Below are 14,842 nucleotides of genomic sequence, written 5' to 3'. Positions count from 1 at the left end.
GAGGTCGGTGCTAATCCTGGTCCCCCCTCTTTCAACATGTAAAGCACCATGTGTCGCACAGATGACAGTCTTCAAGTAGCATTTCAGATTTATGTTGTCTTTTGTTTGAAACTTTGAAGTGATTAAGTGTAAATGTACATATTTAGCTGGGTGAGACCCTTAGAAAAGCAGCACTGTCTTCTTTGTGGAACATGATTGCTCCGCAGTGGAGGATAATTCTTTCCAGCTTTCTGTTGCTGTTCTGCTTTTAGGAATGCCTTCCTTCTCCAGTGACTAAATGGTTTTCATCTGGAGGAGGTGGATAGACTGTTAATCTGGAGTGAACGTTTGGTCTGTCTTGGTCAATAACTGAATATCGAAGATTGAAACTTTGATGTAAGCCATCTTCTGTTTCTGTCTCGCTGCGTGTCCACGGTTCAGGGCTTCTGTTAAAGTTACTTGACCTTGACGTCCTTGATTTTCTCTGAAAAACGTATCTGGCTGAGCAGTGGCTCCTCGCAAGGACTGCACGGTGTGTTTATTCAATGATCCTCTGAGTTTGAAAGTAGCTCGATCAAGTGGAAGCGACATGTTTGGAGGAGAGGAATGTTTTGGGGATGACATCATTTACAGGTGGATCGACCGCGTGGTGGATAGACTGCAGTCTATTTTTACTTCTCTGAGATTGTACATGTGCACTTTAGCTAACAGGCAGCTTTCACTGGGGGTTCAAGTTAGAGAAGGAGTTTGGGGGTCAGATTTTCCAACTCCTCTAATCTAAACAAACATCCCCACCGGTCCTCTGACAAGGAGTGTACTCTTACCAACCCAAATGTTTAACCCTTTCCATCCTTGCCAAAATAAGCTACCACTGTGTTCTAGTGACTCGTTGAGTCTTGTTATGCCTCTGAGATTCCTGACTAATTTTGTTATGATGAAATACTGTTTTATTATTCAACATTGGCTTGTGTCTTTTATCACAGAGAAAGCCAGTCATTCATATAAAAATGTAAATAACAGATGAGCATGTTGGCAGAATTTTCTGAATCAAAATCCTCTGAATATTGGCTGGATTTTTAGGTTATGTGAATATTAAGGTTTCATGGACATCCTGTTAGACCCGCACTTACTTTTACTGACTCAAATCATGTCCTGTGATTTTGTGATTATACTTGCTGATGAATTGCTTCCTTTCTGATATTAACAAAAGCTTCCCTCATGGACTCTTCAGAGTCTGTGCCAGTCTGGCAGCCAGCATCCTCCCGAGACGCGATCTCAGGTTACCTCAGATACGTCATTGCCAGAAATTAGGGTTTTATCAGCACACACCAACTCACTGTGTCGCTGAGTCTTTCTGGAACATCCCCAGATGGCACTAGTAAAAGGGGGATTGAGACCACGCAGCGCAGGATGGTAGATTTGGCAGCTCCTTCAAAGAGCTGCTTGTTTGAAGTTGGGCCTCGTGTCTGTGCGTTTCCTGTTTCACTGTTCAGGCTGCTGCTCAAGCAGTTGGCTGAGTAGAATTTAGACATTTTGGTAATTTGGTGAAAGGTGAATGTAATCAGTGTGGGGAATTAAATTTGAGTCTTCAGTTTGGTTAATGGTTTAGATTATTAAAGTGTAAATGTTTTGGATTTGTTCGGCAATTACATGACAATTGTGGGGTATAGTATCTCATTAAGGAGCAACAGAAGCAAACTCTCAAAATAAAGAGCTAACAATGAACACCTGAATACATTTTGTTTATTTTTTATTTTATTTTTTCTACAAGATGTCAACATAACATTGACATATCATTGCCTGACATATCAAACTGTGTAGTTGTGTGCAATAAAAACCAAAACAATAAGCTGAAAGACACTAAATCACTCTGTAGAGGTGAGGGGAGCTACAGAGTCGAGGGAAAATTCCATGTTGGTTCATCATTACGAGCTACACATACATAAAGTCGTATGAACCATTAACATAAAATATTACTTGGTGCGGCTGTAAAATTTATGAGACATTAATTAATTACATTTTATTGTTTATTATTTATTTTAAAATACCTTAATGCAGTGGAATACTAAGTACATGGGGCAAAACAGTAATTACATGGGGAAAATTGTGAAAATAGCTCACTGGAGGGGTGAGCAGAAGCTATGAAGGCTGTAATACGAAGCAGTGGAAGTTAGGATACACAGCCTGTAAAAATACGAAAAGAGAAAAAAAATGTGATTAAATAAAGTTACCCACATGGTTTTCTTCACTACCAAAGACTGCCGCCTCCTGCCCATTTCTGCATCCATATGGCTTCCTGCTTTCTTCTTCCATGCTTGCTATCTCAGTCAATTCTTTTATACCTCCATCATCATTTTACGGGATTTCCATTTCATTCATCCTCCTCATGTGTTTTGCATCTGCATTATGCATGTGACACGTTTCCACTCTGTGCTGCCGATCAGTTGGACTTCTGTTTATTATTGGATTGAAATTAGCTAAGTGGCGGTAATGTCAGGGTAGTTTATTTTGAACTGAAGAGAATCCACGGGTTTGACTGTGCAGTAATGACAGGACCTTGAACCAAAGAGTAAAAAAAAACGCAGCTGCGATCTCATCAAGTGATATGGAGATACACCGAAAATAACATTCCCAGCTCTGCTTCAGGCAGAAGCCTAATTCTAGATTGATGTAGCGTGACAGAGAGCAAAATCTGAACCCAGAGGATGACTTCCAGAGATGTCTGCTCAAACACTAAAGCCATTTGAGTAGTTCAGTTTAACGCGCAGGTGCAAAAGAGGAAGTTCAGCAGCAGATGAAGTCATACTCAGCATTATGTCTCCCAACCATCTAATGATATGAACATCCATGGAGTCTCTGGCTGCCGAATGTGCTATTGTATCCTGGCCATACAGTATGATCTGATAAACTCTTAACTGCCTCTGAAGTATACGTCTGTGGAAATCCTGAAGAAGAGCAGAAGAAGCTGATGTGTTGCACAGGTGTCTGGAAAAAGACTGCAGCTTTTAAACAACTCGCAGCGCCCTCAGGCATTTTAAAGACGCCTACAGGTCCATTTCTGGGTCATATACGAGTGCACTAAAACTGACTGAGGTGTGTTTGTCTTGTGTGCTCCATATGGGGAATGTTGTTATCATCTCCACTCTCTCGCTGACATACAAAGGAAGCCCAGAGTCTTTAAGTTGTCTGTTAATGTAAATACACGAGGGATCCCTCGGCATATTGTTAAGAGCTTTTTCTTGCAAAGAACTTTACAAGCGTTTCCACTTTAGAGGATGTTCTTCCCCTAAGCTGAGCAAAGTAAGGCTGTGGGAAACCACAGACCATGAACCACACAACGCTGTCCTAAGTCCAGTGTCTTGTTCCAAACTTAAACTTCTGAAGATGAAGCCAGAATAAATACTTTTTTCGCTCAAACCTCAGGATGACCCTGATCATCTTTGATAATGGGCTTTGTGTTTATCATCGTTCTATACACCATCTGTGGTCTGTTGCAGTCTCTGGGGTTTTTTGTTTTTTTTCCAAACACAATAGCCTGACTCATCAACATTGATCACTTTCTGTCCCTCAATCCTGCCCGAGTTTCTTCTTTTCTTCTCTGAACTCAGCGAGAAGCCTGACTCATCATCAGTGAGAGTATTGGAGAGAGAAAAAGAGAAAGAGAGACTTTCTCTTATTCTCTCTCCAATACTCTTGCCAGAGTCCCTCCTTTTTTTTATTCTTCTCAAATTTGCATGTCCTGCTCTTGTTTAGAGCTGTTTTGTTTATCTCCATGAAGGAGAAATCCAGTAAGTGACTCACCTCTGGTCTCCATCTGTTCTCAGCCCCCCAGCTCCTTGACACTCCCAAAATAAAATGTCAAGTCTTTCTGCAACAAAAACGACAAAAAGCCTGAAGCATTAGTGATGATGAATACACATTGGTAACCTCTATATGTGTGTTGAGTTGGTTAAAGCTGTAGCCTGTATATAAATCCACAGGCGATAGAGCAAATACATAAATGATTCAATCTACAATAGAGCCCAACCAATATATATCCGTTGGCCGTCATTGTTGTGTATATCGGCCGATATATCGATATCGTAAGTTGTTTCTCCCTAATATTTATCGGTATCGCCCCCAAAACTGCATATCGGTCAGGCTCTAATCTAAAACATTTTTTTTATTAATGCATTTATTAAAGAGTTGAGACAATTATTTGAATAGTTGTCAACTATTTAGATTAAATATTAATTGGTTTAAGGAAAAAAGGTTAAAATTATCTGGTTTCGGCTTCTTAGATGTAAATTATTTTCCGGTTTTCTTCAGCTTTTGGAAACACTGATCGACATATTTCACCATTTTCAACAGATTAATCTACAATGAATATAATTGTTACTAGCAGCGCTATTATTGATGAATCCAGAACTAACAACTTTCTGCTTCTTTTCCTGTCATTACAGACAGCATCATCAGGGAAGACAAGTACGAGGTAATGATGCAGATTGACTGTGAAGTAACGGACACCAGGATCCTCCACATCAGGTCCTCCACCATTCCACCTTTGCTCAGGGTCAACCGCACGGACACGTTTTATCAGCACTCCCCGACTGACAACCAGGCCGCACCACCTGTCGGTGTGCTAATGGGGTCTGCGTAAGGTCGCTATCAGCACCTGTATTATTTTTATCTCCTCAACAAAACCCACTAAGACAAACGGAGCAAAAGACCACAATCAACATTTCTTTTTTTTTTAATGTAATGACGTGTATTTTATATGTTGTGCTCCCACTGACTTCATGATTGTGATGTAGATTTGAATGAAATCCAGTCATTATAATTCAAAGTTAGGTCAAATTGTCAGCAGCAGTCAGCTACATTCTTCATTAGGGCTGATATCCGGAGGTAGTCTGCAGCTCCTTGTGTGGCAAAACTGACTTCTCCCTGTAACCCCAGACGCCCCACATAAGGGTAATTGCTTAGCGGCAGGAGGCCGAGCATTGAACCCTGAGTCACCCCATCATAACACAAATACTTTTACCCCATAGCAGCTCTCCTCAAGTCTGCTCTCTCTTTTCATTTCTTTTTTTTTTATGTTGTTGTTGTTGTTTTTAGAACAAGCTACAAAGCCAGAGGAGAAAACAGAAACTGATTATACACCCAAGATTAATCTTGCAGGGAATTTTCCTAACTAAAAGCAGAGTGTTTGTGATATCAGTGTTTACAAGCACAGCAAATTCTGTGGTTGTATCTACACAATATGGAGTGCTGTAATCGTCTCTCTTACTCATTCATCTGTTCGCCTCTAACTAAAGCAAGTTTTACAAGTGATTGAGTAAGAGATGCCAGATTGATTAGATGCAGCACTCTAAGTCAGTGAACTCAGGAAGTCAGGTGATCCGTGAAGGCTGACCAATATGTTGTCGGCTGGTTTTCATTAAATTCAGGATTTCAGGTGCTCTGTTTTTCGCACTGTATTGATGAAGAATTTAAGTTTTTTTGGTCTTTGCACTGTGCTTCTCAGATTCAGATATATATTTATTTGTATTAAACAAACTCCTGTGGTGTGACTCGTGTCACTACTTCCTTATGTCAAGATTCATTGGTTTTTATTTTCTGTATCTGTCTGGTTTCACTTTGTTGGAACTGTTTATTTTAATTGACTACAGAAAATCTAAATGACATATTGTGTACACACTAATAAATGGTGGATTGGAAGGAAACAAAGAGGAAATGTTAGTGCTGGGAGATTTATTTAGTGTCAGTTTAATGGGTGGACATTAAGAGATTTGATCTTAGGAAAAAAAAACCTCTACTTCAACTTTTGGTTGATGTTTGACACCTGATTAAAAAATAGACTTCACCGTCCGTTGATTAAAGTGCACTTCTATTTTGTGCACTTAAGCCTGTATTGAAATTGCAACCCACTGGAAATTTGTCCTTTTTTTCAAACTGTGTGATGGAGCTAAATTATTGGATAGATTTTAGTACCAATTTCTTGTAAAAATTTGCACTATAAATGCAGAACCTGGGAAGATGCATTCTGGCATCAAATGCCTTATATGACTGTTTCTGTTACCTTGTTTTGACTACGGGGTAAAACTGGTGTGAAATAAGAAATTATACATCATCAACATTAGAAAACTATTTGCTTATGCCGACAGTTTTTGTATATGTAGATAAAACAGGATACCATACTTCTGTGTGTGAAAGTGCATTTCTCGTAGCTACAGGATTGTACAGATGGTTATGTTTTAGCTCAACAGATGCCCATAAAAAAAAAAAAGAAAAAAAAAACATGCCTTTGCTTTTGTTTTCTTAAGCCAGGCCATCTGTGTGGGTATTTTTTTTTCCCCTTTTGCTTTCAAAAATATTTGATTCACTGCATCCCAGCATAACTTCCTGGAGGTGCAAGCAAGAGTACAATTAACTTTTTTAGGTTTGTGTTTTTTTGTATTCTATTGTGTGCCGAAACCAAAATAAACACTGGATTTTCTCTAACTATAGACCTTTGCGTGCATCCTTAAAGCTGTTGGGGGGGGGGGGGGGGGACCTACAACTGCATTATTTCAGTTTTTGTTCAACAGGTATAATAGATCGACTGTTCTGGGTACTTTTCTCCACAGTCACTCAATTTACATCCAGGAACAGCAAATTAAAGGCTTGAACGCTGCTTCTCTCTGTCTACTTATGTTTGCTCTGTCTTCACAGTCTTCCTGTCAAATTAACGCTCATAAATTGTAATTGAAGCCTCTTAAACTGTGATTAGCCAAACAAAGAAGACATTTTCTCTCAGCATTTCCGAAGTTTATTGTAATTGCCTCCAAAGAGTCTGATATGCAGGGAGTAAGTGCTTTCACAAGATCAAGGTCAACAGCGATATCTATGGTATTATCATGAAGAGGAAGAAAAATGTAATACAAAAGCATGTGTATGAAACAGATAAATGTAATATGGGAGTATACTTTATCAACTGGTTCTTTTATGTGAACTTTCTACATTCATTTAGCTCACAGGGCTTTTTTTTTTTTTACAGTATCACAATATATACAGTATAACTTGATCTGTTGACTAAGTAATCAGGCTCATTGTTTCAATTATTTTGTAAATTTAAAAATGTAAAAAAATCATAATATGAACAAAACAATTTAGTCACAATATACTGACGTACATTTGTACATTTAGCCTTCATCTGTCTCCATACTGAAGGCCACGTGGACTGATCTACAATCCATTCAATCCATAGAATTACTTAGTACTACTCTCTAACCCTTACTAAGGCTCTACATAGGCAAACTTAATGTTGTATGTGACTTGGTGTCCATTGTCCCACGCGTACAAAACACCCTCTTTGGGATTGTAGTCAATCTGCGTGGTGTAGGTGTAGTTGTTGGTGAAGGGCATTCTGGGAATCATCTGAGTGTTTGTGTGCGTGTCGAAGGCGTATTCCAGGTTGGCGTCCCTTTGGTTGTAGCTGTCAACAGCGTACAGGACGCCGCACACGATGAAGCAGTTCCCGTAGTGGTTCCTCTTGAGTCCGGTTCTCCAGGTGGTCTCCCTCTGCATGCTCAGGTCTGAGGGGTTCAGTCGACTCAGAACAATCACTTCCTGTAAGAAGCCCTCGTCATCCAGCGCCGGGTAGACGATCCACAGGCCGCTCTCGTCCACGGCAAAGTTGACATCCGAGTGGCTGCGCCACTCCCAGGGTGATGATGCCTCCTCGACCAGAGCATCGTGCAGCATGGTCCAGGCGGCCACGTAACGCTGACGCAGGTCATACTTGATGACGTCTCGAGAGAAGGCACGGCAGTAGTAGAAAGCCCCATCGTAGACCACGTGGCCTGTGCCAATCCAGTTGTAAGGAAGCTTGTATGAGTTGGTAAAACGGCCTAGAAAGGATAAAGAGAAATGAAGAAGCATGAGATTCATCACAGCAAAATGGCAACAAAGAAGAATTTAGTGAAAGCGTTGAGTACTTGCTCTTACCTCCTTTGAAAACCTCGAGGTTGCGGAACTCCAGGAGGTTGTTTCCATAGTAGAAGTTTGTGACATAAATTTTGTCATTCCCAGACTTTGGATCCTTCATCCATGCTCCTTCATTCTTGCCATAGGTGTTGTGAGTAACTGGCTCTGAGATTGTTGCCAAAGTGTCCTTACACTCCCCTGTGAACGAGTCAGAGAGCCATGAGTGAGGATTTAGAAACGAAACACTTTAACATCATCCAGACCTCCGTCAAAGAGTCTGAAAATAATTAGAGGCTTTTGTTTAAACCAGACTGAATCACGGAAAGGGGTGAGGTTCCCACAGCGGACTGAGTGCTGAATTACAAAGTTTAGTGATTCATAGAATGATATCAATATAATATTTTTCTAAATGACATCTTTCACTAGAGTATGTAAAGAGGTGAGGCATGATGTCTGTCACAGGATATCTTGTTTGTTGGAGTTAAGCTCTTGTAAGTACCTGCTAAGCCGTTTTTTTAGCCCTTCTGGCGGTCTGTCAGTTGGTCTGTCGTTCTTTAGGTCAGAAATATCTCTACCACTATTGGTTGGATAGACATGAAATTTTGTTCATTCGTGGTTCATCGAAGAGACCTAAGGACTTTGCTGATTCCCCAACTTTTCCTTCAATATTTTATCCAGTAGTCTTGTTTAGGACTATTTAGCCTCAAAACGGACAACACTCCCATCAGCCTCAGCTATTCATTGTGTCTGGAGATGGCCCCCGGATGCCGCTCAGAGAGCTCAAAGAACCACTGTGCCTATTAAGCTGTTTGCGTGTCTGTAGACTCGCAGTCTTGCATCCCCTTATTCGACATATAAACTCAACTTACCGGCTTTTCTTGAAGAAGATTCCTGCTGTCTTTGCATGGGCTCATCTGATTCCGCTCCCTTTTCTTCTTCCCAGCTGATTTTGTATCTCCGTCTGACCTGAGCAGTCTGCCTGGTAGTGGTAGCAGTGGTAGTAGTGGAAGTAGCGGTAGTGGTGGTTGAAGAAGAGGTAGTCGAAGGTGTGGTGAAAGATGGAGAAGTGTGATGAGAAGTGATGAGTCTCTCTGTGGTGGGAGGCGAAGTCGACCTTAAAAAGATGGTGGATTCAGTTTCTTCTTCTGCTGTTGTGGTAGCGGCCTGTGTGGGGGTAGCTGTTGTGGTGGCGGCCTGCGTGGGGGTGGCTGTTGTGGTGGCAGCCTGCGTGGGGGTGGCTGTTGTGGAGGCTGCCGTGGGGAGTGTTGGTGCCAGGGTCCGGGTAGCCTGGGTGGTGATGGTCATCGTGGCAGTTGGGTGGGTAGTTGGGGCCTCTGTGGCTGGGTTTGGTACAAGTGTGCTTGAATAAGCTGTAGTACTGCCAGGTATGTTTTGTTTCACCTCCAGGGTAGAGGTTTCCATCATGGTGGTTGGTGTATTTCTTGTTGTGAATGCTCGTAGGAGTCCCCTTGTGACTGTATGTTCAGAGGGTTTGGTTGTTGAAGAAGTGCCTGCTGGTTCAGCCATCAGAGGGATTGGCGACTGAGTGATTCCTGCAGTGGCTCTTTGAGTAGTCAGAGGTGCAGTTTCTGTGCTCCTGGTTTTTTGTGTCGTTGCAGATGTTGTAGACGTGTCACCCTTTGCATCTGTAGACACATCCACTGATGCGGTTCCAATGGCACTGATGATCTCACTATGGGTTTCTGAGGTGGGCTCAGTTTGTTTCGGTTTTGCTGATTGGCTGGTCTTCTTCGAATGATATAAAGGATCTGTTTTCATCAGTCGAAGTGATTTTGGTCCCTCCCTCGTCCTGGGGCGAGGGGCTCTGTGTTGGAGAAGATTCTCTTCAATGAAGAGGTTAATTGGGCCATCACCACTGAATCCATGATACTCAAAAACTAAAAAAGGGAAAAGAAAAGATTTGATCAAGCAATCTGAGCGACAGTTATACGATACCATCAAAACTATGTCGTCTCTGAGCTAATAAAGTACAGTGCACATTTGTAATTATGCTTTTTTGCAGTGACAGAGCAGCTCGTAGATGGTCCTGACAGGCAACTTAAGCAAACACCAAGCTTTTTTGACTATATTTTAATGTTTCATGGTTAGCAGAGTGTGGATGTGTAAGAAAAGTTGAAGATATAATTTTTAGTATGGCTGTGAATTGGATGATAACTTGATTTCAGATCTTTCTAGGTCCATCTGCACAGTTATTTGCCCTGAAAGCTGACTTAAGGTTTGCACTCACAGTTCTCACCAGGCTCCCCGTCGTCTGCCACCATCGGATCAGGCTCAGATTTATAAAAAGTCATTCCTCTGATGATCATCCCGTTGGGGCTGGTCTTTGACACCTGAGAAGCCTCCTTGTTAGCCACATTTCTGGGAGTCACCTGAGGTCTGACCTCAATGATCTGAGCAGAACCATCTGTCGGTAGGACGGATGGATTTTCCCCAATAAACTTCTCCTCATACTTTTCCTGTTAGTGGACAGATGGACACACAACACTTCTATAAGGCAAAACTTACAAATGTGCAAAACCTTAAATGTCTGACATTTTGCTAAAAAGAAATGACTCAAACAAAAGAATTGACTCATCGACTAATCATTGCAACTCTACTTAAAAACTTAAACTGGAGTCTGTTTGAAACGGGTATGGCAATCTGACCTCAGTCTGATCTTTTGTTACTTTCACTGTCTGGCTTTTTTAGCTATGTAGCCTCATTCATTCACAGATCTCAACAATTAAAGTGATGAGTAATATGTTACTATTACCAATGGAAATAATGACCAGAGCTTCAAAGTGCGACCCAAGTTGCAATAAAACTGAATTATCCTTTAATAAAGAGGAAACTTTAAATCCAAAAATGGAATTTAGTCTCAGTTTTCATTGATGACCTTGTTTTTTGGTCTCGCAAAACAAATTAAAAAATGAATCACTTGTATGCGAAGGGCAGGTCCCGCCCAACACTGCTGGACAGACTCTCCACTTTATATTAAAGCTGCCATGGATCAGGGCCCTGTGGTACAATCACTGCTCTGAGGTCTGCTGTCGTCCACTGGGTCTGCCAAACCTTCCCATTACCTCCATAACACATTTTTGGTCCTTAATCGTGGAGACGGTGATTTTTATGAAGGAGTTTGTGGAAAGAACACATAATTGTTCCTTTTGTTTTGCAGGAACACAAGACTTCATAATGGAACATGTGAATCCAATCACTTCTTTTATACGTGTTCAGAGCCTTCACAACTGCATTGGATATATAATACTGTCTTTCAGGATGTGTCTTACAATATTCATGGATGGAACACAAGATATAATCTTGCCATGAATACATCTACAAACTTTACTTAAGAGGAAGTTATAAGCCATTTGAATGTGCGTGAAATATTATTATATAGTATATAAAGAAACAAAATAATTACTATCCTGTATGTGGTATGTCATGGCATTAACGATGGTAAATAGTTACTTCAGGTGCCAATAGTTAAGCAGTTATTACGATGTTTTTATAGTACAGGAAAATAAAGAACTAGCAACACCACAGACTGACACGGACTGACAGCTTCGTCTCTTTCTTTACCTCTACATCAGAGACCCCATCTGTTAATCCTGTGATATCAGTGTTAGGATGTCACACTCACCCCTGGGTCTCGATATGCGGCGGCCCCGTTGATCTCACTGAGTCTCTTCTGTTCCTGATGCTTTTGGGGGGGAGAGGTGGGCGGGCTTTCCGTCACATCTGCCTCGACTGGAGGACTCTCCTGGGGCTTCACCACATCCGTTGTGTCGCTCACAGACACCACCTTCATGCAGTCAGGGACAAATCAAGATATCAGCAGAATCATGTGCATGTTTGAATGGAAAATGGGCTGCGATCATCAGCAGAGATAATCACTAGCAGAAGGCTGAAGGGGAGAGTATCCTGAGTCATCAAAATGTATTATTCAAAGCAGAGAGCTTCACTTGTCATAGCCGGTCACAAGTGTCGCAGTAATTCATGTGACAGTGAGCCAGCATGAACGATACCAGGACCCTGAAACTGAACCGAATTTAGCCGTTGTTCATTTTATTTTCACCTGTGCATTTGTATTGTGGCGAGATGTCGTCTGTGAATGCTCAAACATTTTTGATTGCACTGTTTGCTTCCCAGAATGCACTTTAAAAACCCATGAGCATCTTCACTCGCAACACTTCCACATCTCAGCAGTCGACTTTTTCACGTGTCACACCAAGACACAGCTGAAACTAATAACATCAATAATGAATATGCTTGATTCACCCACTTATCAGCTTTCTAACATCATGCAGGCACAGTATGTTGTCCATGATGCCATAATCAAGTGTTTTGAATTGCCACTGTAACTCATCAAATTAACATTCATCCAATTAAGCGTTCTAAGTCCACTTCACGCAGTGATTCAGTACCATGAGGGAGTGACACAGAGATCTGGGTGTGAGAAAGTTTGACTGAGTCAGCTCAGCTCTCGCCTCAGTTTAGTTCAGTTCAGTCATTTTTGATTCCAGGTCGAAAACTTGACTTGTGATCAGGAGCACAAGATAAAAGGCAATACAAATTTAAAAACAAACAAATAGGCTGTTAACAGAGCAGAGATAAAACCCTAAAAGTGTGGTACGGACACTTGTGGTACGCAAGCTGTTCCAATCAAGATAACGTTGAACATTTTGTTTATTTAATGATTAATATCCGCTGGTGCACCCATTGTACATTCACACAGGTGTTTGCAGTTGTTTTGGATAATTAGACTCTTCTCTGTCTGGGCATGTCATCTTGTAGTTAGCTTTGTTGCACCTGTTTGGGCGGGACATCTTTATGATTTATGATGTTTATGAATCAATTAGGTACAATAACTTCACTGTTGAAAGGCAGATTGTTTATGGCTGATTGACACTGAGTTCATTTGAAAGAATTTGTACTGTAAAGGGGCACTATGTAGTTTTGGAAAAGTAATTCAGAAACTCAGAAGGGTAATATCAACAATATTAATGAGGTAATTATACAAACTCAGAAATATTTATGTTTTCATAAATTAATAAACGAGCTGTTCTCAGAGGAAAATAAGGTCCCCAGGACACTGTTTGGAGCTAGAAAGGTGGCAGGGTCCGCCACATATAAACAAAGTAAAACAGTATGAAATTGTGTTAAGGTCAGTTTGTTTATTCAGTCATGAAAATGAAGACAGATTGTTTATTTAAACTTGTTGTTTTAAAAAAAAAAAAAACTGTCAATGAAGATCTTTCCCATCCGATTAAATTTCTTCCCAAAACTACATAGTGCACCTTTAAGTGCACCTTTAAGTCATTTCATTTGATCTGATACATTTAGCAAATACAGTTCTACATAATTTGACAAACATTTGGTTAGTATTCCCATCCTTAAACAATTTATTTAACCCCAACCCTTTATTTAATCTACCATCTGATAAAAAGAAAAAAGGGTTTCTTTTGAAAATCTTCCAGGTGCGATGGAAAGCCTGATCACTCCTTCCAGATGCAGCTAAAAATAAAGTCTAAAGAGTGTTTTATTGGACCCACTACATCCAGGATCCAAACACACCTGCTACCACCGGTTTGTACTTATGTCATACCAACAATTTTGCATAATATTTCAAGAAGAAAGGTACACTGTTAATGTACCTTTTCGAGATGATCCATGCGATGCAGGAGCTTATTGGTAACGGAGTGCAGCTTCAGTAGATCCATGCCATAGAAGGATCCCTCCAGCAGCTCCAGGATGGTGGACAGCTGGAATGATCAAGCGGATTCCGTCAAAAGGGTTTACCAATTCAAGACATGCCATATGTTAAATGGGCCCAGCGCCTCCCATTCAAACTCTGAATCTCCAGTAATGAATAAGTTGATCCAGGCCTCTTCAGAAATGAACAGGCGAGCTGACAGCAGCCCAGAGGCTCTGGCGCATGGGGACTTGTGTGTTTAGAGGCTCTAGTGTGCACAGAAAGTGGACAGGGTGACACTTCACCTTGACATTCTCCTTCCCAGCTTCCCTAAGTCTTTTCAGCCTGAACTCTCCCTCGCAGGGGTTGACCGCTGACGGAGGAGCGATGCAGGCGCACTTGCACTCCGGTCCAGATGTGATAGTCTCCACAGTGTAGAAGTCCTGCGCTGTGGCGCTCCCTTCTTCTATCCGCCGGCAGGCGCTCCTGCTCAGGGGTCTGACAACACATTTACACCGACAGTCAGAGCCTTCCGAGAGGGCTTTCACTTTGTCATAATCACCCAGCAGCTACAAAGAGAAGAGGACGAATGTATTTTCCACCACGCTCAATCAAAAACGTTTGAATTTTTACGCACGAAATAATGAAATGTCCACAAAACATAACAGGCAAAGAAGTGAAAAGAGGGGGACGTTTCCTCCTACCTTAGAGAGGATGCTCTCCTGGCCATCTATCTCCTCCTGCAGCCCGTCACTTTGCTCTGCCGCGTTCTCAAATTGCGACCCGGGATCTTCACCCCGGGTCTGCGGCGCTGCAGAGCTGCGTGGCACAAACGCACAGCACATCAGGATGACAACGCATAACTTGCACATGTTGCGAGGCTCACAGAGCGCCGAAAAGACAGAGAATCTTGAAAGTATGCTGGCAGGCACAGCCTGACACCAATTAATTCAGCTGCTAAGGAAATGTCATGCTTCTGTCTCCAAAATTAGACAGCGAGATCAAGCTTTAAAGCGCGAGGTCATCTTTTTCATTGTCACAGTGAACGCGGGTGCAGAAAGAGCGCGCAGTCTGTGAGAGAGCAGCCGGCATCTGCTGCTGCTGCTGCTGCTGGAGCTGGAGCTGATGCTGGAGCTGCGCTGACAGGAGGCGGATCTGATCAGACTGGCAGGAGGAGTTCAGCTGCTGCAGACGACTGTTCACACATGATGTGCGGCACAATTT

The 14,842-nt window shown here is 41.8% G+C and overlaps 2 protein-coding genes across 3 annotated transcripts in view; one reads left to right on the top strand and one right to left on the bottom strand.

The window, feature by feature from the left end:
* The window catches only part of atf6 (activating transcription factor 6), a 33,391-nt gene extending 26,927 nt beyond the window's left edge, over nt 1-6,464 (top strand). For both annotated transcript variants that reach the window (XM_084355818.1, XM_084355819.1), the window contains exon 16: nt 4,422-6,464. In XM_084355818.1, the coding sequence (XP_084211944.1) occupies nt 4,422-4,618 (197 nt within the window). In that variant the 3' untranslated portion in view covers nt 4,619-6,464. The remainder of the gene's footprint in view (nt 1-4,421) is intronic.
* A 285-nt stretch (nt 6,465-6,749) lies between these two features.
* On the bottom strand, nt 6,750-14,775 carry olfml2ba (olfactomedin-like 2Ba). Its single transcript, XM_084355622.1, has 8 exons — nt 14,323-14,775; nt 13,924-14,187; nt 13,581-13,688; nt 11,567-11,728; nt 10,172-10,400; nt 8,793-9,821; nt 7,945-8,121; nt 6,750-7,847 (listed from the first exon to the last, which is right to left on the bottom strand). Exons 1-8 carry the CDS (start codon nt 14,488-14,490, stop codon nt 7,234-7,236), a joined length of 2,751 nt encoding a protein of 916 aa, XP_084211748.1. The 5' UTR covers nt 14,491-14,775; the 3' UTR covers nt 6,750-7,233.
* Between the last annotated feature and the right edge of the window lie 67 nt (nt 14,776-14,842).

The sequence above is a fragment of the Pagrus pagrus genome, assembly GCF_965226575.1.
Source record: "Pagrus pagrus genome assembly, chromosome: 6".
NCBI classification, from domain to species: Eukaryota; Metazoa; Chordata; class Actinopteri; order Spariformes; family Sparidae; genus Pagrus; species Pagrus pagrus.
Note: the sequence above shows the minus strand (reverse complement) of the source record. Positions and strands in the feature narration are given on the sequence as shown.